The sequence below is a fragment of the Crotalus tigris genome, unplaced genomic scaffold (assembly GCF_016545835.1).
Source record: "Crotalus tigris isolate CLP2741 ecotype Arizona unplaced genomic scaffold, ASM1654583v1 scf7180000018040.1558517, whole genome shotgun sequence".
NCBI classification, from domain to species: Eukaryota; Metazoa; Chordata; class Lepidosauria; order Squamata; family Viperidae; genus Crotalus; species Crotalus tigris.
Genome location: NW_024096790.1, coordinates 926,253 through 951,466, shown reverse-complemented (window position 1 = coordinate 951,466; position 25,214 = coordinate 926,253). Strand labels below are relative to the sequence as shown.

The 25,214-nt window shown below is 36.5% G+C and overlaps 1 protein-coding gene across 1 annotated transcript in view; it reads left to right on the top strand.

Moving 5' to 3' along the window:
* The window catches only part of TRIP11 (thyroid hormone receptor interactor 11), a 47,399-nt gene that overhangs the window by 8,929 nt on the left and 13,256 nt on the right, over nucleotides 1-25,214 (top strand). Inside the window, exons 5-15 of the mRNA XM_039346962.1 lie at nucleotides 234-302; nucleotides 729-894; nucleotides 2,077-2,406; nucleotides 4,278-4,318; nucleotides 7,942-8,127; nucleotides 8,752-11,778; nucleotides 12,784-12,924; nucleotides 13,009-13,202; nucleotides 13,421-13,584; nucleotides 15,542-15,645; nucleotides 17,941-18,040. Of these exons, the coding sequence (XP_039202896.1) occupies nucleotides 234-302; nucleotides 729-894; nucleotides 2,077-2,406; nucleotides 4,278-4,318; nucleotides 7,942-8,127; nucleotides 8,752-11,778; nucleotides 12,784-12,924; nucleotides 13,009-13,202; nucleotides 13,421-13,584; nucleotides 15,542-15,645; nucleotides 17,941-18,040 (4,522 nt within the window). The remainder of the gene's footprint in view (nucleotides 1-233; nucleotides 303-728; nucleotides 895-2,076; nucleotides 2,407-4,277; nucleotides 4,319-7,941; nucleotides 8,128-8,751; nucleotides 11,779-12,783; nucleotides 12,925-13,008; nucleotides 13,203-13,420; nucleotides 13,585-15,541; nucleotides 15,646-17,940; nucleotides 18,041-25,214) is intronic.

Below are 25,214 nucleotides of genomic sequence, written 5' to 3'. Positions count from 1 at the left end.
ACATAAATGCAATATGTAAAATACAAGACACATGTTTAATCATTGTGGTGGGTCCTGGTGTTCTGTTCATTAGACCATACTCATAGTATAGTTTAAAACTTTTGATTTATTAAACTGTTCGAGAATAATTTTCTAAAATTTTAAGATCCTTCCATGTTGATGCTGCACACTATTATTAAGCCTAAACCACTTTCAGCATTTTAAATTTCTTTTTTCTCCACCATCTCATTTAGTTTTCTAAGCCTCAAGGTGAAAATAGTACAGATCAGAATGAAATCTGCAAACTGCAAAATATTATTAAGGTAAAAAAAACAACATCTCTTTTCCTAAATGAGATCACTCCTTATAGTTACTATAGGCTTAGGATAATCCTCTAATGCACGGACATTTATGAATATTTTTTGAAGTTCTTTTGAATAAAATAATATGAATATAAATATAAATCTTGAAATATTTGTTCATGTTTTCTTATTAATCAAAGCAGTAATTTGCATTGTATCTTTTGACTGCTGCTTAATAAAACAACAGGGTAGAGCCTCAGAATCATTCATGGACATTTCTTATTAAAAGTTCCATAGTTTACTTTGTAAGTGATTCAGTTTTCAGATATTTTGCATTGCTAGTGAATAAAATATCCCAGAATGAATTTTAAACTTTACATTTAAATTTAAAAACCATAATAAACTTTAAAGTCATGAACTTTGCTTTTCATTAATTGCATATTCTAGGAACTGAAACAGAAATTGAGCCAAGAAATAGATGACCACCAGCATGAACTTTCAGTATTGCAAGATGCACATCATCAGAAGTTAGCAGAGATAAGCCGACGTCATAGGGAAGAACTAAGTGAATATGAGGAACGAATAGAAGAATTGGAGGATCAGTTACCAAAAGGTCTTGATTAAGTGTTCTAAAAGAATTTTAAGAAATTATTACCATATTAAGCATGTAAAATAAGTACCAGATTTCAAGTATAATCTTATTCCAAGCAGTACTTTATATAATTTACAAATTCTGAACTGCCGAGCACCCATAACAGATAATGACATTTTGTAGGTATAACCTGCAAGAAATAATTTTTAAAAACCATTTATTTGTTCTGACTATTCACAATTGTAAAATGAATTTAAAGGGGAGCTTTATAAATGTTGGAATGATTGGACGCCATGACCACGTTGATGGTTGAGTTTCTCAGGCTTATGGACATGGGGGACCATTGACAGTGAATTGGGCAGCTATATAATATGTAAACGAATAAACAAATCTGTCTTTCTTGAGCATGAAGTTGGAAGTAGTTTAGGAATTCATGGCTACTATAGTAACTGTAGGCCTGACCTGAGCCACTGAGTACCTGAAGTACATTAGGGTGATGGAGGTAGAGGACGATCTCAAAATAAGTTTTCTCCTTACAGTGCATAAGAGGGAAGTATTCACTCGTAATGAAGATATGTGTGCAGGATATATGGTTAAATTATGTGTGTTTCAAGTATTAGCAATAATTGCAAATCCAACAGAAAGGCCTTATAATACATCTCTCTTCACATGCCTACTGTGTTTATAATAGCAATGGCACTTAGACTTATATACCGCTTTGTAATGCTTTACAGCCCTCTCTAAGTGGTTTGCAGAATCAGCATACTGCTCCCCAACAATCTGGGTCCTCATTTTACCGACCTCGGAAGGATGGAATTATCCATTAAATCAATAGGTCATGAGAAAGCTTAATTTAAAACTATGAGAATATATACAATCCAGACATTTTTGCAGTGCAGCAGGCAATCAAGTACATGGCTTCCTTATCATTGGCAGTAAAAATTCTAATTTAGCCGAACCATGTCTATGAGTTTCTGCAAGTAAAACTTGACAGTACCAGTAAAAATGTTGTAAAAAAAAGCTTTGCAAAGTACTTATTTTTAATACTTTATGCAAAAGAAATTAAGAAATACTTAATTTTACAAAATATTACCTTTTATTTATGTTTTAGCTTTGTTATTTTTACTTATTTAATCAATATAATTATAACATTATTATACAGTACTTCTTAGTTCTAATATAAATTTATGTTTCCTTGCTTAGTTGGTAGAAATACTGAAGCATCTTCTGAAATAGATCTACAAAATGAATCAAAACCATCAAACTTGAGTGGCTTACAAAATAAAGTGGAAAGTTTAAGTCAACAATTGTCTTCAGCAGAAGAAGAGAAAAATATTCTCTTGAAAGAACTTGAATTTGTAAAAAAAGAGAAAAATCAAGTAAGAGACGAATACGAAAGGCTAAAATCTGAATGCAGTAAATTCCAAATATCTATTCCTGAAAAACAGGCCAGTGTAAAAGTAGAGGAAGTCCCTAGTTTTATAGAAGAATCATTGAAGGCCGAAGTGGAACGATTGCAACAAGCACTACTTGGTATGAAAACACTGCAAATTCACTATAATAGCATATTGTATTTTAATGTCTGAACAAAGTTTTATAAAATATAGATTGGATCAAAGAGATTTATGCACAAAATGCTTCTTCATTTAGCAGTGTTCTATTTTTATTTGGTGGTTTCCTCTGTTTCTTTCAGTATTAGAAGTTGTTGTTCAAAGAAAGCTGAAAAGTGGTCAATTCATATACTGCTCTTTGATTCCTAGCCCAAGTACTGTTTGTGAGAAAAACATTCATACCTAAAAAGAGCTGATCAAACTTTTCTAGAAAAACAAATTTAAGAAAAACAAAAACAAAAATCCATTAGCGTATTTGTATTACTGTACTTTATAATATTGAAAAACAATTCTTTTGGCTGTCTTTCTTCCTAACCTAATTTGTTCTGAAATGATACAAAAGATGATAATAAATGTATTTGTCCTACTTAATTGTTGCTTTACTTTTACTCATTATATCTCAAGAAACCGTTACTTAACTCCACTGTCTGAACAATTTTCATCTAGATTCCCACCTTCCATTTTTAGGGAAGGAGGTAGACAAGGTCACACTGCAGCTCCAGAATATCCTGGATGAAATGGATTATCTGGTCCTCTTCTAGTCGGGCTTCAGGCCTGTTTGGTTAGTTTGGGACAGAAACAATATTGGTTGCATTTGTAGATGATCTCTAGCACAAGCATGGGATACAGGTGGTGCATCCATCCTGGCTCTCGACCTTTGGGTGGCTTTCGATATCATTGATCATAGTATCCTTTTGGGCCACTTGCGGCACTTGGGGTTGAGGGGCGCAGTTTTCTGATGATCCAGCTCCTTCCTCCACGGTTGGTCCCAATCAGTGTCTAGCCCATGGATTGTCTTTTGTGGGGTGCTGCAGAATCGGCACTCTCTCTGCTTCCTTTTAGTATCTACATAAAACCACTGGTTGAGTCCATCTGACACCAAGTATCTTCAGTACACTGATGATACTCAACTATATGTTCCATCGCGGGTGATCCAAGTGATGCTGTAGCTGCCTTCATGGTGCTGGAATTTGTGGGGGTCTGGATGGGGGACAATGGGCTTCAGCTGAATCCGGGTAAGAAAGAGTGGCTGTGGGGATTGTTGGAATCTGGGAGTTCATCATCTATAGTTCTAGAGTAAAGTTTCACTATTCTAGACAGACTCAATGCACAACTTGGAGTCCTTCATGACTCCTGAACTCTTTTATGGATAGTGAGGCCAGACACTCATTCCTTAAATCATCTCTCTTTTGTGCTATTGCAATGTTCTCCAAATTGGGCTATCCTCGAAGAGTATATAGCTAGCCTGGTCATTTTTGGTTTTCCTAGAATGGTGCACATAACACCTCTGGTATGCGAGCTGCATTGGCTACTGTTTGCTTCTGAGCCCGAGTCCAATTCAAAGAGTTGGTTATCACCTTTAAAGCTCTTCATGGGTCCAGATTAACTGAGGAACTGTCTTGGCCCAATGGTATTGGCCTCCATTTTATGAAATACGTCTTTATATTTGAGATCTGCCTGGGCTGAGGTTTGCTCCCACACTTTTGGCTTTCTGGAAAGGAGATACAACCTGGAGTCTTAATGGAAGAGCTCAATGTTGGAAGTGGCTAGTGGGTTAACTGAGAAAATGCTACTGCCTTACTGATCTTCCCATATTTGCTCCTTGTCTTTGTAGTTAATCTTTTTAATATATTTTATGTTTATAATTTTAATTGCAAGCTGCCCAGAGTCACTTTTCAAAGTGAGATGAGCAGCATATAAATTTAATAAATAAATAAAATCTGAAGATATGTTCTTCTATTAACAACTTGAATTCTCTGTGTATCAACAAACTTTCTGCTTACATTTTTACAGATGCAGAAAGTGAAATAACAAAATTGAAAACATTAAATCAGGTAACTATGTAAAAGGTAATATAAAATAAAAAAAATAATGTTCCTGAAATGGTATTATTATTGTATAGAGATAAATATTAGTTTTATGAGATTAAGCTTTTGAAATCAAGGAACCCACTTCTGTTTTGGTTAGAATAAAGACAATTGTTTTCTATCTTATACCATATATTTCTTAAATTGGTACTACTATTGTTCTGATGAATAACCATATGTACGCATATACAAATCTGTATACATACATATATGCATACAGGCTTTAGTTAATTATATTTTTTGTCTGTAGTTCTTGCATTACCTCTGGCCACACTGTAAGTTGTAGTCACATGCAAACATGTTCTTATTTATGTTTAATTAATTTAATTGTTTTAAGGGGTTTTATGTTTTAATTGTTAGTTTTATTGTACACTGCCCAATGTCACCTTAAGTGAGATGAGTGGTCATATAAATTGGATAAATAAATAAAAATAAGCACTATGTTTATTTTGTTGTTTGCCAATATATATAAGATTTCAGGATCAAATGGATCATAGTGGAATATAGCATACAAAAGTTATGCTGTAAGTATAATTACATTTTTTTTTACTTTTTAAGATGTTAGAAAAGCTAAAAAGTGTGTTCCTATATAAATAAAAATTGTTAGAGCAACAGTTGCGAACCAGTAGCCTTCCAAAACTAATAACTAATATAACTATATAACTTATAACTAATCACTTCAGTCTAAAATAAAAATAAATAAAAATCATATTGATAGACTAAAGTTAAAAAGAAGATTATTAATGTAAAATTACAGAGTACAGGAATTAAAAAACATCAGAATCGGTGGGATTCAGCCAGTTCGCACCACTTTGGCAGAACCGGTAGTTAATTTTTTGTTGCTCAGGCCCAGAATGGACTTCTGGAAGCGGCATCCACACAGAGAACTGGTTGCTCACATATTTGAATCCCACCAGTGATCAGAATCCTATAAAATTACAAATAATTTTACAATGAATAAATAAGCTAGATAACTATAAAAGGACATAAATAATACTAAAATTTATAAAACACTACAAGAACATAAAGCTTTTAAAGGATTTATTAGGTTAACTTCATTATGGTTCAACCAATTATAACAAAAATATCAAAAGTAAATTTGTAGCCCAGTTCTATGTCAGAGCTATTGTATGGTTAAACAAATAACTCCAAGTGATAAGCCTTAACTTGGCTTCTATAACTCAATATTTTTCCTCTTTCCTCTCCCTTTTTTTTCCTTTTAAGTATATACATAACTTTTAAGAAGTTATTGGCTTATTTTTTCCACAAAGGCACAGTCTTTTACAGGTAGTCCTCAACTTACAGGAGTTTATTTGGTGACCATTCAAAGTTACAATGGCACTGAAAAAAGTGACTTCTGACCATTTTTTATACTTATGACCATTGCAGCATCCCCGTGGTCATGTGATTTACATTTGGATGCTTGACAGCTGGTTAATATTTATGACAGTTGCAGTGTCCCGGAGTCATGTGATCACTTTGTGCAGCCTTCTGACAAGCAAAGACAATAGGGAAGTCAGATTCACTTAACAACTGTGTTACTAATTTAACAACTTCAGTGTTCATTTAACAAATGTGGTAAGAAAAGTCATAAAAGGGCAAAACTCACTTAACAAATTTCTCGCTTAACAACATAAATGTTGAGTTCAATTGTGGTCATAAGTTGAAGACAACCTGTATTTCCAATCTAGCATCAGGCAAATATTTGGACTTAACTCATTTTAGAATAAGACAGGCAATTCAGATGGTCAGTTATAGAACACACACAAGTTCTGTTTTAATAGTAATTTTATTAAAAATTATTACTACAATGATAACAAATAAAAAAGAAAAAAATGATGCAGAAGAGAAAAAGAAAATAGAAAGGAAAAAAATATAAAATAAAAAGGAAGAAAAAAGAAGTATAGGGTTTCCTGCCTGAGTAAGGGGTTGGACTAGATGACCTCCAAGATCCTTTCCATCATCATCATCATCATCATCATCATCATCATCATCATTATTGACTTTCTCCATCAGAAAAAATATAAACAATTTTAGTAACAGCACTTTTTTTTAAAATGCAACAAATTATCTCTTCTTCCCATATTCCATTATTTCATAAATAACCTTTCCATAAATAAATCCTTAAACCCTCACCATTTCAGTCCTAATCAACAAACATCATTAAGGGTTACCAAAAACAATAACGTATTTTAACCTTGATCAAATAAATCAACTTTATATTCCTTCCATTTACTTTTAGCAGTCTTGATTTTAGTCTCTTCAAATCATGATTTAAAATTTGAAATCTTTTCATTTTTTCTTTGTCTCTTCTCACAAAATTCTTCAAACTTTAACATGCCTCTTTTATAAATCCAATATAGGAAAATTAGTCTGTTCACTCTCTTGGTTGGTTATTTGATTATCCCGTTTAATTATATAATAAAGTAATCAAGTTGGAAGGGACCTTGGAGGTCATCGAATCCAACCCCCTGCTCATGCAGGAAACTCTACACTATTTCGGACAAATGGCTGTCCAGTCTCTTCTTAAAAATTTCCAGTGTTGGAGCATTCACTGCTTCTGGAGGCAGGTTGTTCCACTGGTTAATTGTTATAACTGTCAGAAAGTTTCTCCTTAGTTCTAGGTTGCTTCTCTCCTTGATTAGTTTCCATCCATTGCTTCTTGTCCTGCCTCAGGCGCTTTGGAGAATAGCTTGACTCCCTCTTCTTTGTGGCAACCCCTGAGATATTGGAACACTGCTATCATGTCCCCCCTCGTCCTTCTCTTCGTTAAACTAGACATACCCAATTCCAGCAATTATTAAGATATCAACCAGTTTCTTTTGTGTGTCCAGTGTAGCATCTTTTTTCACATCATTCTTGTAGCTTATTATCTTTAAATCTATTTTCAGATCAGTCTCAGTCTTGTCCAATGGAATTTTTTCCTCTTTTGTAACATCTTTTAAATGCAGTGTATCTATACAGATACCCTTAGAATCCATTACTGGATCTGTTGTTCGAAATAACTTTCAATATGTCCAACATTAAAGATCCATTCTTCAAAAATATTCTTCAGTATGTTGAATGTTCTTCTTTAATTATAATATTTTGTTCCTTCTATTTCCCTCTAGTAACCAATCTTCAAAGTCCCTTCCTACCATGTTTTTTAAAGAATTCAAAATGAAATTATAAGGATTCTTATAATTAATTCCAAAATCTTATTTCAAATTTTATCTGTCCCTGAATCCATTTGCAACTTTCTAAAATTAAAAATTTAATTACCCTTTGGCTGTTTGTTTCAGGAAAAAATTAAGTCTTTAAACTTCTGTTTAAAACTTTTTTTTGCTAAGGATTGACGGAAATGCACCTGTTGCTGCAAAACATATTGAAAAGCAGATAAGCAATTTCCAAAACTGATAAAAAAGGAAGTATGCAAACCTAGTATCGCTTTGAAGCTGCTGAATGTGAATTTGAAGAATTTGCAGAAATATTTTTAAATGTGTTTTATAAATTTGATGGCATAAAATACCATAGATTGTTAGATATTTACAGTTATGTTCAAACTGATTTTATCCTATTAAATTTAAGATCTTTTTTGTGTCTAAATTAAGGGAGAAGTTAACAAAGAAATGGGAAGTTTACAACCTGTTAGTAGTATGGAAGGACCGAACTTGGAATTAAATCAACTAGAAGACATGCTAAAGAAACAACATGGCTTGAATGAAAGCAGTGCTGAAAAACAAACTCTAATAGCAGAATTGGAAGAACTGGACAAGCAGAACCAAGAAGCTACTCAGGTGAGAAATATAAGGGAGAGGCAGGAATACTGTGTGGTTTACAAAAGATGTGCTTTTGTGTTTAAATATCTGTGCAACAAAAGTACAAAAGTTTCTAGGTTTTCCTAGTCAACTATTTAAAAAAAAAAAATTCAAAAGCCCTGTTCAGACCTCTAACTAATATAATCTACTTTTTCTCTGGAAAGAGAAGAATTAGTATTTTTGAAAAAAGGAAAAGGTGAGAGGATAGATTGGAAAGGGGAAAAGATAGGCAAAAGGTAATTCCATTGATTTTTGACTGACTTTGCCTCCCCCCAATATTGCCCCTAGCAGATTTTCCTGAAATAATGCCCTTTCCCCTTGCTCTGATTGAACAAGATGGATACCCAGCAAAATGCCAGTATTATGAATTAATGAAACCCTGAAGGTCAGTCTTCTGCTAACGAGGAGGCAATTGTTCCCGGTTAAAAAAGTTGTAAAATGCAATGGTGCTGGACAGTTATGCGTTATATTTCTTTGATGATTGATATTAGTATTTTACAGTAACATAAATACAATACTTTGAAAACATTGTGAAGCAAGAGTATTTTCACTCAAAGCTTTACTACTTGTGTGTCATAAATAAAAAAATACTTTTTTTTTTAGCATATGATAATGTTGAAGGAACAGCTGGCCAAACAAAATGCAGAAGCTGCTGAAGTTATCAACCAGCTAAAACTGGATGAAAAATCTGGGAAAAAAACAATATCTATGTTGGAAGCAGAGAAAATGGAATTGAGCAAAGAACTGCAAAGCCAGAAAGAAACACTGAATCAATGCACTCTTGCCCTCAATGATTTGCACATGACTAACCAACACCAGGAAAATAAAATAAAAGAGTTAAAAGAGCAACTTAAAACATCCCAACATTATAGCGCCAAAAATGAACAGGAAAGTATAGAATTAAAGAAAAACCTAACTGAAAAAGAAGAAGAATGTTCTCTTCTCAAAAATGAATTAACCAAGATACTTCAGAAATCTGATATTTATAATCAAGATCGTTCAGTCACTGAAAGAGAAAAGGAAATATCAGACCTGAAGGAGCAAATTTCTGAAAATAAACTATTAAATACAGATTTGGAAAAATCCATCTTGAATCTTCAAGCAGAAAAGGGAAGACTTCATTTCGTGTGTGAGGAACTTAAACAACAGTTACAAATAGCTAATAGTGAGAAGAATAAAATTGGTTTTGAAAAAGATACTATGCTGGAAGCTTTGAAACTTGAAAAGGGACAGTTAGAAAGAGAATTAAACCAGTCTGAAAAACGATTATTGGAACAGGCTCATAAATATGAACAGACCATTGAGGAGTTGTCAAATGCACGTAATATGGATACCACTGCTTTACAATTTGAACATGAACGGTTAGTAAAACTTTCTCAAGACAAAGACTTTGAGATAGCTGAACTCAAAAGGAACATTGAACAGATGGAAGTAGATCATGAAGAAACTAAAGAGATGTTAACCACTAGTTTAGCTGGGCAAAAACAACTGACAGAGCTCATAAAAGAGAAAGAAATCTTTGTTGAAAAATTTAAAATCAGAGTTTTTGAGTTAGAGCAACAACATGAAGATTATATTGAGAATGCAAAAAGAATTGAGGGACTGAAGCAGAATTTAGAGGAAAAGGAGAAAAGTCTTTCTGCTATGAAAGAAGAGACCAGTCATTTGAAAGAAGAGAATGAGCGATTAAAAGAACAACACAGTAGGTCACCTCCTTTGGCTGAGCCCAAAACCTTAGATATCATCACAGAACTTGAAGCAGAAATAACCCAATTAACCATACTTAAAAATAATCTGGAAGAAGAGGCAAAATTAAACAAAAAGACTTTTGAGGATCAGAACTTGAAAATGACTCAACTACAGCAATCCCTTCAAGAATACAAAAAGGAAACTGAGGACTCCAAATTTCAACATGAACAAATGAACATTGTACATAGGCAGGTGTGCATGGAGAAGGATGAAGAAATCAAAAGCTTACAGAGAACAGTAGAACAAATTAAAATGCAACTAAACAAGCAAAGGAAGGTAATTCAGCAAGATCCTCCTGACCTTTTTCAGGAATCTAAAGTTCAGACACTCAATGGTGAAAATGGGAATGAGAAACATGACCTGTCTAAGGTTGAAATTGAAAGGCTGATAAAAGGCATTAAGGAGAGAGAAATGGAAATCAAGCTTCTGAATGAAAAGAATGTTTCGCTAAGTAGACAGATTGATCAGTTATCTAAAGATGAAGTTGGCAAACTTACACAGGTCATTCAAGAAAAAAACTTAGAAATACAAGCATTGCATGCAAGGGTTTCCTCCCCATCTTACAAGCAAGATATTCTTTTCCTTCAACAGCAATTACAGACCTATGCCATGGAAAGAGAACAAGTGCTAGCAGTTCTTAGTGAAAAAACTAGAGAAAACAGTCAGTTAAAAGCAGATTATCACAAATTAGTAGATATTGTGGCAGCTAAGGAATCAACCATGAAAAAGTTACAAGAAGAAAACCAAAAACTATTCAGTGAATTTGAAAGTAGCAGTCATGATATGTCTCGAGAAACTATAAAGAACTTATCCCGTATCATCCGAGAGAAAGATATTGAGATGGATGCTTTAAGTCAGAAATGCCAAACTTTATTAACTGTCCTGCAGTCTTCCAGTATAAACTCAGACAGTGAGTTACAAGGAATTAATAGTAATCAGTTTGAAAAACTTTTACAGGAACGTGACACACTGAAACAGCAAGTAAAGAAAATGGAAGAATGGAAGAAACAAGTAATGACGACTGTTCAAAATATGCAGCATGAGTCTGGTCATCTCCAAGAAGAACTACAAAAGCTTCATATACAAATTTCTGTTGATAGTGAAAACAATTCCCAGCTACAACTAGAGTACAGTGGCTTAATACAGGGCTATGAACAAAATGAGAAAAAGTTAAAAACATTTACTCAAGAATTAGCCCAAATTCAGCAGAGCATAGGAAACCTTAATAATACTCGGGATATAATTCTTGGAAAGCTTGATATGGGAACGCCACTATTGGTAACTTCTTCTGTTGAGGGAAAACCATTAGAAGTTCCCAGTAATACTTCTTCTCAAATGTTGGACGGTGAGCGTAAATCACTAAATGAACTAGAATTCATGAAGAAAACATTGCAGGAAAAAGATTCGCTTATCCAGACTTTACAAGAAAATAATCAGAGACTGTCTGATTCTATGGCTGCATCGTCAGAGGTCGAACGAAAGTGTCAACAGGAATTTGGCTTGGAAATGAAGCAGTTAAAAGAGAAATCTGACATTTTACAGATGTCCCTCAAAGAAAAAGATCTGCTGATAAAATCAAAAAGTGACCAGTTGCTTTCTCTGAGTGAAAATCTTAGTAATAAAGAGAGTGAAAATGAGCTGCTAAAACAAAGTGTCACTAACCTGAAAGAGAGAACGCTTATCTTAGAAATGGATGTTTGTAAATTGAAGGAAGAAAATGACAGAATAGCAGGAAAAAGCCAGGAAAAGGAAACAGAATTCCGAGCACTACAAGAGACTAACATGCAGTTTTCAATAATGTTAAGGGAGAAGGAATTTGAACATAATTCCATGAAGGAGAAAGCGCTTACCTTTGAAAAGATGTTGAAAGAAAGAGAACAGGTATGCAATGAGTTTGAATTCTTCTCCATCAAAATCACATGGGAGGAAATGTGACTGCCATTATGTCACGTTATTTAAACTCTAAAGTAGGATTCCCATTTCCTATGCTGAATTTGGAAAAGCAATACCAGCTTTCCCCCCCCCCCCACTAGAGCATAGGTAAGGAAAATGGGGCCTATGGATTCTAGCATGCCTGTGAATGCCCACCTGACTTGAATTACTTTCTGGTTGGCCATAGGACAGAGATAGGCAAACTTGGCTCTTTTATGACTCATGGACTTCAACTCCCGGAATTCCTGGCTCAGGAATTCTGGGAGTTGAAGTCCACGAGTCATAAAAGAGCCAAGTTTGCCTACCCCTGCCATAGGAGAAACAAAATGGCAAACTTAGATGGGCCTTAATTGGATCTGATAGTCAGGCAATATATAAATTTAATACAGGTAGTCCTCAACCTATGACCACAATTGAGCCCAACATTTATGTTGTTAAGTGAGAAATTTGTTAAGTGAGTTTTGCCCCATTTTGCAACTTTTCTTGCGACATTTGTTAAGTGAATCCCTGAAGCTGTTAAATTAGTTACACGGTTGTTAAGTGAATCTGGCTTCCCCGTTGTCTTCATTTGTCAGAAGGTTGCACAAAGTGATCACAAGACCCGGGACACTGCAGCTGTCACAAATATGAACTAGCTGTCAAGCATCCAAATGTAAAACGAACTCTTGTAAGTCAAGGACTACCTGTATATTATTTATTATCATGATCATCAACTCCTCACAGGGCCATGCTTGTATTCTTAAGGGTTTTTTTAATTAACTTATATGGGAAGCTGGCATAATGCAAAACTTCAGCCTTTCAAATCAATTTTACTTAAAAGAATGTTTGGGGAATCAAGCCTCATAGGCAACTGCAGCATTTTGGGGATCTATACATGTCCAAACAAACAAAGTCTGCTTGTCTTGATGTGATATCCCAGAGCTTTAATCTTCTTGTTATTTTTATTTGTGAAAGGGAAAGACAGGAGAACTAAACCAGCTGTTAAATGAAGCCAAGTCAATGCATGAGAAAGCTGTTGCATTTCAGCAAGAGCGAGATCAAGTCATGTTGGCCCTCAAGCAGAAACAAATGGAAACGAGTGCTCTACAGAATGAGGTAAAAGGTGCAAGAAAGTAGTGAATGATAAATAGATGACAGTAACATAAGGAACCAAAAGAATATTTCTTCAATCACATACAGGTGCAGTATTTACGTGAGAAGGAGCAGCGATTAAATCAAGAGCTAGACAGGTTACGCAATCATCTTTTAGAAAGGGAAGATACCTCCACACGTGAAGCTTTAGCTGCTGAGGATCGGGAATCAAAGCTAAAAAAGAAAGTCCACAATTTGGAGGAAAAGCTTCAGTCTTCATCAACTGTAGTGGAAAATGTCAGGTAATAGTTTGCCTCCTCAGTAACTGCTGTTTGCATGGATATGTTTTAAAAAAAAAAAAATGGATACAAGAAACTTTACTTGCCCCAGTCATAATGGACTCTGGGCAGAGTATAATAAAGCCCCCCCCCCCAAAGTATTAACAATGTATGTGTGTAATAAAAGAAAATAGATCAGCAATAAAAAAATGTACTTCTAAATATTTATGTTTTATCTGAAGCCACCAGGCAAGCATGCAGGCGGAATCCCTGCAAGAACAATTGAATCTTGTTACCGTACAAAGAGATGAGACCATGCTTCAGCTAACACTTTCACAAGACCAAGTTAAGCAGTATGCCATATCCCTCACAAACCTGCAGATGGTGCTAGAGCAATTTCAACGGGGTAAGTTAAATGTATAGGTTGCCATGATTTGTCTTTCCTTCTAATCTAAATATGTAAATACAATTTTATTACTATTTTTTTTCTTAAGCAGTGCATTTTAAAATGGAAATCTCCCTCTCATTCACTCTGGAGACAGGACTAGAAAGACTTTCTTCCTGTAGGAAGAGATACCTATCTTCTCTAGTTCTAGCCCTTCCTTTTTTTTGGAGATCAGACACATTCTCTGCTAACCCTCTACATGGGCAAGCTCGCATTGATTACAGATTTTGCTCATTTTGTTTGTTTGTTGTTTTTCCATTTCTTTTATTCTGGGCTTCCTTTACGGTAACTTCAGCTCAATGGCTGACAAACTAAACACAGAAATAACACTCTCTAGGAATTCCTTAAAGCATCGTATCCCCTCTTCTGATTCTTTCGGAAGAATGTAGTCAAACCAAAGCTCCCAAGTCAAGTGTTACAGGTTACTTTGACTCTTTCTGATTTGGCAAACATAGAAGTCAAATAAATAAAAAAAACACGTACCTGTTATCACTACTGTTCGATGGCTTGGGAACCAGAGGAAATGTAAACCAAAGGCACCCTTTTTTTTACCACTACTTCCTGGCTCTTGGTCATCAAACTGGCAATACAATTAATTTTTAACGTTACCATAATTGAGCCCAAAATTATGGACTCAAGTCATGCCAGTTGTTAAGCAAGCTACCATGTGAATGTGACCAATTTTGCCAACCTTTTTGCAGTTGTTGTTAAATGAACCACTGTGGCTGTTAAGTGGTTAAATGGTTGTTAAGTGAATCCATTGTCTGCCATGGACTTTTTTTTGCCAGAAAAAGGAAGTAAATGCTGGCAAAAATGCAGTCAGGTTTTCATGTAAATGAGGGCCAGTTGCCAGTTGCCCAAAATGCGATCACATGACCTCAGCGGGGTGGCGGCTGTAGGAACGTCGAATCTGGATCGTAAGTAGCCCTGGGGAGGTCCATCTTCACTTCGAACAATCACTAAGCATCTGGTTGTAAGTCAAGGACTTCCTGTAGTTCCTTCTGAAGCATCAATGACTTTCTCTTCTCCAAAGAAGAGAAAGCAAAGAAGTGAAGGCAAAAGGGTTCCTGATATTAGAGGAGGTCCACCCCTGCACCTACACACTCTTGACTGAAACTGGAAAAGCAGGATGTCCAATCTTGGAACCTGTAGCCAGAGGGAGGAAGCAAAGAGGAAAAAAATCATGCCAATCCCTCTTGTGCGTCCCTCCTTAGGACCTTTCTCATGATCCCTGCTGTAGAGAGTGAAGACTGTAGGAAAGAAAAAAGTCACTAGGTGGGGACAAGGACACTTCTTATTCCACTCAGAGAAGTCTGTGAAAACTTAGGCCTGAAATACCAACTTTGCTTTCCCACAGGCTCCCTCTTGGACATGCTGGCTGCAAAGTGCTTTCTTGGTTTAGGAAGACTAAAATGAGTTCATACATGATGATGGTGAAAAAATTTAAAGGATTATCTGTTTGATTTAATCATATCCCTGGGTGGCAAGATGGTTGTATCGCTGACAAGATGGCACAGCAGCTTGGCTCCCCTTGACATTATTGCCTCTCCCTGGAAACGTGTAGGATTGCTATGTGGTATTTGTGCCCTTCCTTATATAGCACTATAAGATTAACTCTTGCACCCTTGGCCAAAAGATCTTTTGCTAGGAATGTACTTCAGAAAAATACTCCAGCAGAAAGCCACCCTCCTCCTCAAAGTATGATCACACACACCCCCCATACACACAAACACTCTGGGACAGCTATGGTATGTCCCATTTCAGAATTTCATGGCTTCACTCTGGAAAAAGGACCTTCATGGTAAGTCCTGTATACTGTTTTGGTGATACTAAATCTGTTGAACAAGCTGTTCTCTCAATACCTGATTTTAATAATGAATGAGTTTTAAAAAGCTAAAGTAGCATATTTTAATTTTAGAAGAGAAAGCCATGTATTCAGCTGAGCTACAAAAAGCCCAAAAGCAGACTGCAGAATGGAAGAAGAAAGCAGAACAGCTAGAAGACAAAGTGGTTTTGTTACAAGTAAGTTGAGATGATTCTCTAGCTTAGCTTATTTATTCAAACTGACTCAGCAAAGAAAAAGAATCAGAACATTTTAAGGAGTAGTAACAGTTGATGTACAGTGATGCTTAAAGATGGGTGAACCCTTTCGAATTTACAATATTTCTGCACAAATACGACCCAAAACACGATCTGTTTTCTACACAACTCCTAACACTATATAAAGACAACCCAATTAAACAAATCACATTATACTTGTTCATTGATTTATGGAGGAAAATGATCTAAATGTACATATTGTGTGTGGCAAAAGTATGGTTTTGCTTTCAGTAACTGGTGTGCCCCCCTTGAGCAGCAATAACTGCATCTAAATGTTTCCAATAGCTGTTGATCAGCACATCAGTTTGAAGGAATTTGAGCCCATTTCTCCTTATAGAGCAATTTAACTCAGGGATGTTGGTAGGCTTCCTTGCATGAACTGCCTGCTTTGAGTCCTTCCCTAACATTTCTCTATGAATAAAGTTAGGGCTTTAACTGGGCCATTCCAAAATATTAACTTTTTTCTGCTTTAGCCATTCTTGAATCATACAGCTTGTGTGTTTTGAGTTGTTGTCTTGCTGCATGACCCACTTTCTTTTGAGTTTCAGTTCACAGATAGATAATCTGACGTTTTCTTATAGAATTTGCTGGTACAATTCAGAATTCATAGTTTCACTGATAGTAGCAAGCTGTCCTGGCCCAGAGGCAGCAAAGTAGGCCCAAAATATAATACTCTGACCGCCATGCTTCACAGGTGAACATAATAAATTTATTATATGGGAAAATGGTGTTGCCTTTTGTTAACATAATAGTTTTCATTCAAGCCAAAAAGTTCTATTTTAATCTACATATTTACACAGAAATATTGAAAATTCAAAAAATCTCATAAACTTTTAAGCACCACTATAGGAAGCATCATGGAGAAAGCTAGGGAGTTCCAGAAAAACATCTACTTCTGCTTCATTGACTATGCAAAAGCCTTTGATTGTGTGGATCACAACAAATTGTGGCAAGTTCTTAAAGAGATGGGAGTGCCAGACCATCTCATTTGTCTCTTGAGAAACCTATATGTGGGTCAAGAAGCAACAGTGAGAACCGAACACGGAACCACTGATTGGTTCAAAATTGGAAAAGGAGTCTGGCAAGGCTGTATACTGTCGCCCTGCCTATTTAACTTATATGCAGAGCACACCATGAGAAAGGCAGGGCTAGATGAATCAAAAGTTGGAATTAAGATTGCCGGGAGAAATATCAACAACCTAAGATATGCAGATGATACCACTCTAATGGCAGAAAGTGAAGAGGAACTAAAGAGCCTCTTAATGCGGGTGAAGAAGAGAGTGCAAAAGTAGGCTTGAAACTCAACATTAAGAAAACCAAAATCATGGCATCCGGCCCTCTCAATTCCTGGCACATAGATGGGGAAGAAATGGAGGTAGTGACAGATTTTATTTTTCTGGGCTCCAAGATCACCTCAGATGGGGACTGCAGCCAAGAAATTAAAAGACGCTTGCTCCTGGGGAGGAAAGCTATGGCAAATTTAGACAGCATTCTAAAAAGCAGAGACATCACCCTTCCAACAAAAGTGCGTATAGTCCAGGCCATGGTTTTCCCAGTTGCAATGTATGGCTGTGAAAGTTGGACCATAAGAAAGGCTGAGCGCAAAAGAATTGAGGCCTTTGAACTATGGTGCTGGAGAAGATTCTTGCGAGTCCCTTGGACTGCAAGGCGTTCAAACCGGTCAGTCTTAGAAGAGATCAACCCCGATTGCTCTTTAGAAGGCCAGATCCTGAAGTTGAAACTCAAGTACTTTGGCCACCTAATGAGAAGGAAGGATTCACTGGAGAAGAGCCTAATGCTGGGAAAGATTGAGGGCAATAGAAGAAGGGAACGACAGAGAATGAGATGGCTGGATGGAGTCACTGAAGCAGTAGGTGTGAATTTAAATGGACTCCAGAAGATGGTAGAGGACAGGAAGACCTGGAGGAACGTTGTCCATGGGGTCGCGATGGGTTGGACACGACTTCGCAATTAACAACAACAACATAGGAAGCAAGATGCTAGATGATGGATTTAGAAAGAAAAGAGTAAAAAGTATCTAAAAGAATTTGTGAGAAGGATAGAAATGTCTCAATTGCACTCACTGCCTATAAAAAGTTTTACTTTAATAAAATTAATATATATGTTTATGTGTAATCGATATACGTAAAATATAAGATAAATGTTGTTTGCTGTGATAACCATGGTAAAACTTTAACAATCCATCTCATCATACAGGAAAGGTTGGATGAAGCAAATGAAGCTCTAGGTTCTGCATCAAGATTAACAGAGCAACTGGATCTGAAAGAAGAACAAATTGAAGAACTTAAAAGACAAGGTACCAAGCTTATTGAAATTTTTGCAAGCAAAGCACTATTATGTAAATTATCTTCTATTTTATTAACATTAAAAGTCAGTGTAAAGTTGTGATTGAATCTTCCTCTTTAAAAGTCAATTTACTTTCTACAATTAATGTAAAGAAAAAGAAAGTAAGTAGCTCCTTTGTGTTTGTACAATTATTTGTTCCTTCATAAGTATTGTGGATTCTCTGATCACGACCACAGTATACCCCATGTTGTTCCTACTGTAGTGAAGCAATTCTAGAATCATAATAAGACATACTTTAACAGTTTAATTTAACAGAATAACAGAGTTGGAAGGGACCTTGGAGGTCTTCTAATCAAAACCCCTGCTCAGTCAGGAAACCCTATACCAGTGGTTCTCAACCTTTTTATATGGCGACCCCGGTCATAAGGACGCGCCGCGCATACGCGCCGGCGCCCACATGCGTGCCGCTGCCCCATGCATGCGGCGCACATGCGCGGCACACCCCATGCATGTGGCGCGCATGCGCGGCGAGCCCCCATGCATGCGGCGCGCATGTGCGGCGGCACCCCCGTGGGGAAAAAATGGTGGATCGCGCTGTTTGGCGACCCCCGTAAAATGGTCGTTCGACCCCAAATGGGGTTGCGACCCAAAGGTTGAGAACCGCTGCCCTATACCATTTCAGACAATCTCGTCTTAAAAACCTCCAGTGTTGGAGCACCCACAACTTCTGAAGACAAGACGTTCCAGTAGTTAATTTTCTCACTGTTAGGAAATTTCTCCTTAATTCTAAATTGGTTCTCCTTGATTTTGCCTTCAAGTATTTGCAGATGATACCAAACTGGCAGGAGTAGCCAACACCCCAGAAGACAAACTCAAGATCCAAAAAGATCTTGACAAACATGAACAATGGGCCCTATCCAACAAAATGAGTTTCAGCGTGAAGAACAGCAAAGTTTTACATTTAGGCAGAAAAAAATCAAAGGTACAAGTACAAATTGGGAAAGACCTGGCTTAAAAACAGTAACTGTGAGAGGGACCTTGGAGTCCTAGTGGACAATCATTTAATCATGAGCCAGCAATGTGCAGCAGCAGCCAAAAAAAGCAATACAATCCTGGGTTGTATAAACAGGTAAGACCACACCTGGAATAGTGCAGCCAATTTTGGTCACCATGTCACAAAAAAGATGTTGAGAGTTTGGAAAAAATTCAGAGAAGAGCAACTAAGATGATCAAACATCTGGAGACTAAAACATACGAAGAACAGTGTGGGACTGCAGGACTTGGGTCTGGTTAGTCTAAAGAAAAGAAGAAATACGGGAAACATGATAGCAGTATTCCAGTATTTGAGGGGCTGCCACAAAGAAGAGGGGGGTCACATTATTCACCAAAGCACCAGAGGGCAGGACAAGAAACAATGGTTGGAAACTGATCAAAGAGAGAGGCAACCTAGAATTAAGGAGAAACTTCTTGACAGTGAGGACAATTAACGGCTTGCCTTCAGAGGTCATGGGCACTCCATCACTGGAGATTTTTGAGAAGAAGCTGCACAGTCACTTGTCTGAGATGGTATAGGTTCTGCTGCTTGAGCAGGGGGCTGGACTAGAAGACCTCCAAGGTCCCTTCCGGCTCTATTCTATTCTATTCTACTGTGGAGAATAGATTGACTCCCTCTTCTTCATGGCAGCCCCTTACATATTGGAAGACTGCTATTAAGTTACCCCAGTCCTTATTTTCATTAAATTACACATACCCAGTTCCTGCAAGTGTTCTTCATATGTTTTAGCCTCCATTCCCCTAATCATCTTTGTTGCTCTTCTCTGCACTCTTTCTAGAGTCTCAACATCTTTTTTATATCATGGCGACAAAAACTGGATGCAATATTCCAAGTATGGTCTTACCACAGCATTATAAAGTGGTATTAACACTTCACGTGATCTTAATTGTATCCCTCTGTTAATGTAGCCTAACGCTGCATTGCCGTTTTTGGCAGGTGTAGCACACTGCTGGCTCATATTTAAGTGATTGTCCCCTAGGACTCCAGGATCCCTCTTGCAGTTACTACTATTGAGCCAGATATCACCTATTCTATACATTTGAGGTTTTTTGCCTAAATGTAGAATCTTACTTTTCTTACCAAAATGAATTTCATTTTGTTAGATAGGATCCAGTATTCAAGTCTATCAAGATCTTTCTCCATCTTGAATTTTGGCTATTTCAAAAACTTTTTAAAGAGTTTTTAAGAATGGAATACAATCGAATCATTTCCATATACTTTGATGAATACATTAATAGAAAATAAAAAGACTTCTTGATTGCTAACTTTTATTTGAACACCATTAGAAAATTACACATATTTTGTGGATATTGTTTATTTTTATTTGAAAACTTCTAAAACAACAAGTAAGGTAAAATAATTTATTTAATTCTGTACTGCATAGAAATCCCATTGGTCATTAAAATCAAGACAGTTTGTCCTTGTAAGAAAATGGGAATGGGAAAACTACTTTGTGAAGAATATAATCTGATCAAACTCCAAAAATTTCTCCTAAATAATATTTCATCAAATAGTAAACCATCTGTTTTCAACTTTTTTATCCATTCCCAAGTACAAATATTTAATTTCTTTATTGGGCAGATGAGAGCCAAAAATATTGCTACTGGTTTGTTGAGAGTCATTGAACTTGTGCCACAGCACTGTTCGATCCCTTCTCCCATTACATTCTTACATCAGGATATATTCTATATACATAAAAAGGTCTACATACCTTTTTCAGAAGTTGAAAAGATCCCTTTGGGTTTTACTGATTAGGTAGATTTGTTGTCATAGAAAAGGCTAGTTGATACTATCATGTAAAAGTAAAAAGTTGAAGTTTGATATTAGCAGTTTTATTCTACTGCACTCGAGGGAGTCAGAAATCAACGCCTTTTTTTTTTGTTCCTTCTTTTCTCCACTTCTCCTTTCCCTCCCTTTTTTTCCTACTATTTGCTTTTGTATTTTATATTATAAACTAATAAAAATGGTAAACATGTTATCTTAAAAAAAAAGAAGTTGAAAATACCCTATTAATATTGATGCCTACTACATGAAGTGCTTTCATTAACTTAAAGTTGGGGAGACAGCCTATTGCCTTCCATATGTTTCTGAATTCTATTTTCCAGCATCTGTCATCATTGGCCATACTGGCTAAACAACTGGATTTGAAGCTGAGAGAGTTGTGGTAGGGCCAAATGATGTTCACCTCTAAGTAGTAAAAATTACTACTTAGTAGTAAAAATTACTACTTAGTAGTAAAAATTACAAGTGTTATATTGATACAATAAAATATGTATCAATATCTCCTTTTCACAAGAAGAAATATGTACTACGTAGCTTTTTTATTCAGAAAATATGAACTTCTAGACTAAAAAACAATTTCAAGCAGACCCTCGGCACTACAAATAGTAAATCCATTTGCGCGTTTGCCTTCAGCTTTGCCTCTTTATTTTTGGACTAAACATACTGAAGTGTTGATAAATGCTGTCATAATATATTTTATTTACATCTTGGCCAGACAGTAGAAAGATTTGCCAAAAGAAACATTTCTTTTTCAAAAATGAAGCCAATCCTGCTTATCTTAGTATTGCAAATATATAACTTGTAAGAATAGCAGGGCAGATTAATATTTTCCATAAGTCTAATGGAGATTGTTTCTTAATAGTACAATTTAAATATACTCGTAGGGACTTCTATTTTAACAAAGTATAACTGAAATTCTCTTCATGGCAATATTTTTTATAAAATAAATATGCCTTAAAAGCTCTTCTCTCATGGCAATCGTTCATTATTATGCTAATTTCTTGAATGAAAATTCTGTCAATCCAAAATAAGAATATTTTCAGGAGAAAGAACAGCATGCAAAAAGCCAGATTGCATTTTTATCATTACTTGCTCTTAGAAGCATTAACTGTTTTGTTTGTCCTTTAAAGAAAGCAGTTGCCTCTATTTAGAAAAGTAAATAAAATCAAGGTACTTTATATTAATCAGAATTAGTTCAAAGTGTAAAAACCGTATCTGGTTTATACTGAGCAGGATACTATTTCATCTTACCATCATGTAATGCACAGCTGCTTTGATCATTAGATGTGAGAATAGTGTTTGTGGTCTGTGAAGCGGTTGGGGATATGGAGCAATTTGGGATATGGCCACATGAGATCAGCAGCCACTGCACGAGAAACTGTGATATTTATTGCTTAATTGCATAAACATTGCCCTAAATTCCAGCTGTGTGTTTTCAGTTTGTACTTTAATAGGATATTAGCACGTAAAGCACATAGTATATCCTGCAGCCAAGTTTCACTGTGCTTCATGCCCATTGTTTTACCTTTGAATTGCCCTATTGCAATTGGCATGCACAACATATTTTAAGTTATGAGATATTCTTTCCTGTGTCAAATCTTATTCTGAGATTTGTAGATCAGCATGTCAATATTTTCAGCAAATAAAGTGGCTGAGATTTCCTTCTCAGAGCAATATCACAGAACAGATATATGACCCAGCAGTTAGAGAGGAGAGAGTGTTCTCTAGCACAGGGGTCTTCTTCGTTGGTGGCCCAGTGTAGCGGTATGTGGAGATGCCTTTATGCACATGCACACGCGAACGGGGCCACAATTGTGTGCGCAATGCAAACGGGGCCATGAATACCCGCGTGATGCTCAGGCGATGCACCCACACGCCACCGCGATGCTAGCGTGAGGGGAAAGTGCACTCATGGTGACTGTAGCATCTATACAACACTATGATGCTAGCGTGAATGGAGGAGTGTGCTTGTGATGCTAACTAGCGCCTGTACAATGCTCATGATATCACTAGCGCCCGCATCATGCCGCAATGCTAGCACAAGTAGGGTTAAGTAGCAAGTAGGCATATGCGCATGCACTGGCCAGCCACTCAGGCGGCCTAGTGGCCAACAGCCCATGACCCGGTAGTGGTCCGTGGCCCACAGGTTGGGGACCCCTGCTGTAGCCAGTTGGAGATGAACAGATTACTGACATGGATGTGAGGTTCCCCTTTCATATACTTTGTATTGTCTTGTGTTGGAATAAGAGGGAACTTTTAAAGCACCTTAGTATGACAGAGACAGAAAGGTAACATTATAATGTTATGTCTTCTGAAAATGGTCAATGACACAACTTTGTGCTGCAGCAAGCAGAACATCTGCCTGAATCCAGAGGCTGGCAGTTCTCAATGCAGTTGAATGATTCTATTCTGTAAGGAAGGCCTTAAGTCAAAGGAAAAGGGCAAGTGCTACTTTTGAATCCACAAACATTCAGGGCACAGGACAAACTTATTCCACAGAGATATGCCATGACTTTGCAGTGTATAGGAGGAGGAAATTTGCAAAAATATTTCAGTAAATTATTGTGTAATAGACAAAGGGAGAATATTCCATCTAGCCTGCTTGTTGATAGCTTCAGAGCTATTAAAATATACTAGAGAACCAATGCCCTACTGGGTCATTGTTTCAGAGATATTTCCTTATCTAAACAGAGAAACAATCAGCAACAACAAGCAAAAAAAACAGGGGGAGCAGAATCTGGTGGTTCTTGCCAATTTCCCCATTGAGTTTCCTTGTGGGAATCTAGCAGGGATGATCAGAAGTCTTCCTTCCCTTCCCTTCCCTGACCTTAACACAAACACTTGCCAGCAGCAGGTATGTGGCTGCTCCTGGATGGGTGAGGAAGCAAGGTGTTGTGAGACTGGCTGGGAAACTGTCAAGGAACATTGAAACGAAGGATCCAATCTCAGTCAGTCATTAGGACCAAAGATTTATTCTTCCAAGCTTTCAGGTTTGTGCTGGAGCCCATTATCAGGGAACTTCGCTCTCTCCAGAATATGTACACTGGGCTGTTCCATTTGCATATATTCTGGAGAGAGGGAAGTTCCCTGATGATTGGCTCAAGCTCGACTCCGAAAGCTTGGAAGAATAAATCTTTAGTCCCAGTGACCAATTTATATTGGATCCTGCAACATTATCCTGGGACACGCATATGTACCTTCATTCATTGAACATGACGATCACATCTCAGCAACAACCAATAGCAACGAAGCAGCCACAACGTTCCCAAATTTCATTCCTTTGGGAATTGTGAGTCCTGGATTTGGGACACATTCTGTAACCTGTTTAAGGTATCTTGGTTCAAAAATTGTTATGATGCACTGTTTTGCCCAGTTAAACGTCATGACAATGATTGGGAGGTTAATATCTATCAAATCTTACCTTTAACTAGTCTACTTTTTTCCTTTGTCAAGTAATGGAGACTTTATTCAAAGGCTATTATTTGCACAAGAAAACTTATAATGTCGTGTTGAATAGTGGCCAGATACATTCCTAGACAAGGTTTTCTTGGCCTGAACTGCTGAAGGATTTTTAAATTGATTATTTTGGCACCAGATATTACAATTGTGGAAAAACAAAAGACATACTAGATTTAGGTTTTTAATGTCCATAAATGGTTAACAAATTGAAAGAGAATATTTTAAGTGTCTGGGTCAACAGAAGTTTTGAAATTTAGTCCTGTTCTGTCTAACTTATCCTCATTGATAAAGTATTATATCAATTACTGAATTTCATCATGGGATAGAATAAATTGAGGGAGACAGGTACTTAGTGATTAGATTAATTCATCTGGTAAGAACAGGACGCATATAGAATTGTATATTATCCAAATTTTACAGGACTCAACTACAAGTCTAAGTCTTTTAATACTCTAGAGATGCATTGTTTATACTGCTGCATTAAAGGTATTATCAACTAGACTTTTGTTTGGAACTCAGTTGGGACGCTACAGCACCTTCATCTCTTCGATCATGTGTCATTTGACATTTAGCAATGGCTTGAATAGATTTTGTCCATGACAGCTTGTCCTTAACCTGGTCTTCCAATGGTGCACTCCTGTTTTAATATAGTTTGTGAAATACAGTATGTTACCCCTTGACCACATCAACTTCATAGTTACGGATTTTACGATGGTTGTTTTTTTAACTTGACTTTATTAGATCTGTAAACTTTTTATTCTACAATTTATGAAATTGTTAAAAAGCCTCACTCTTGCTTCCTGCAGTTTTATTTAATGCTGCCAACATTTGCCAGTGTTTTGTGTCTATATTCTCAAATGACAATGCTCCACTAAATAGGGAATGGGTT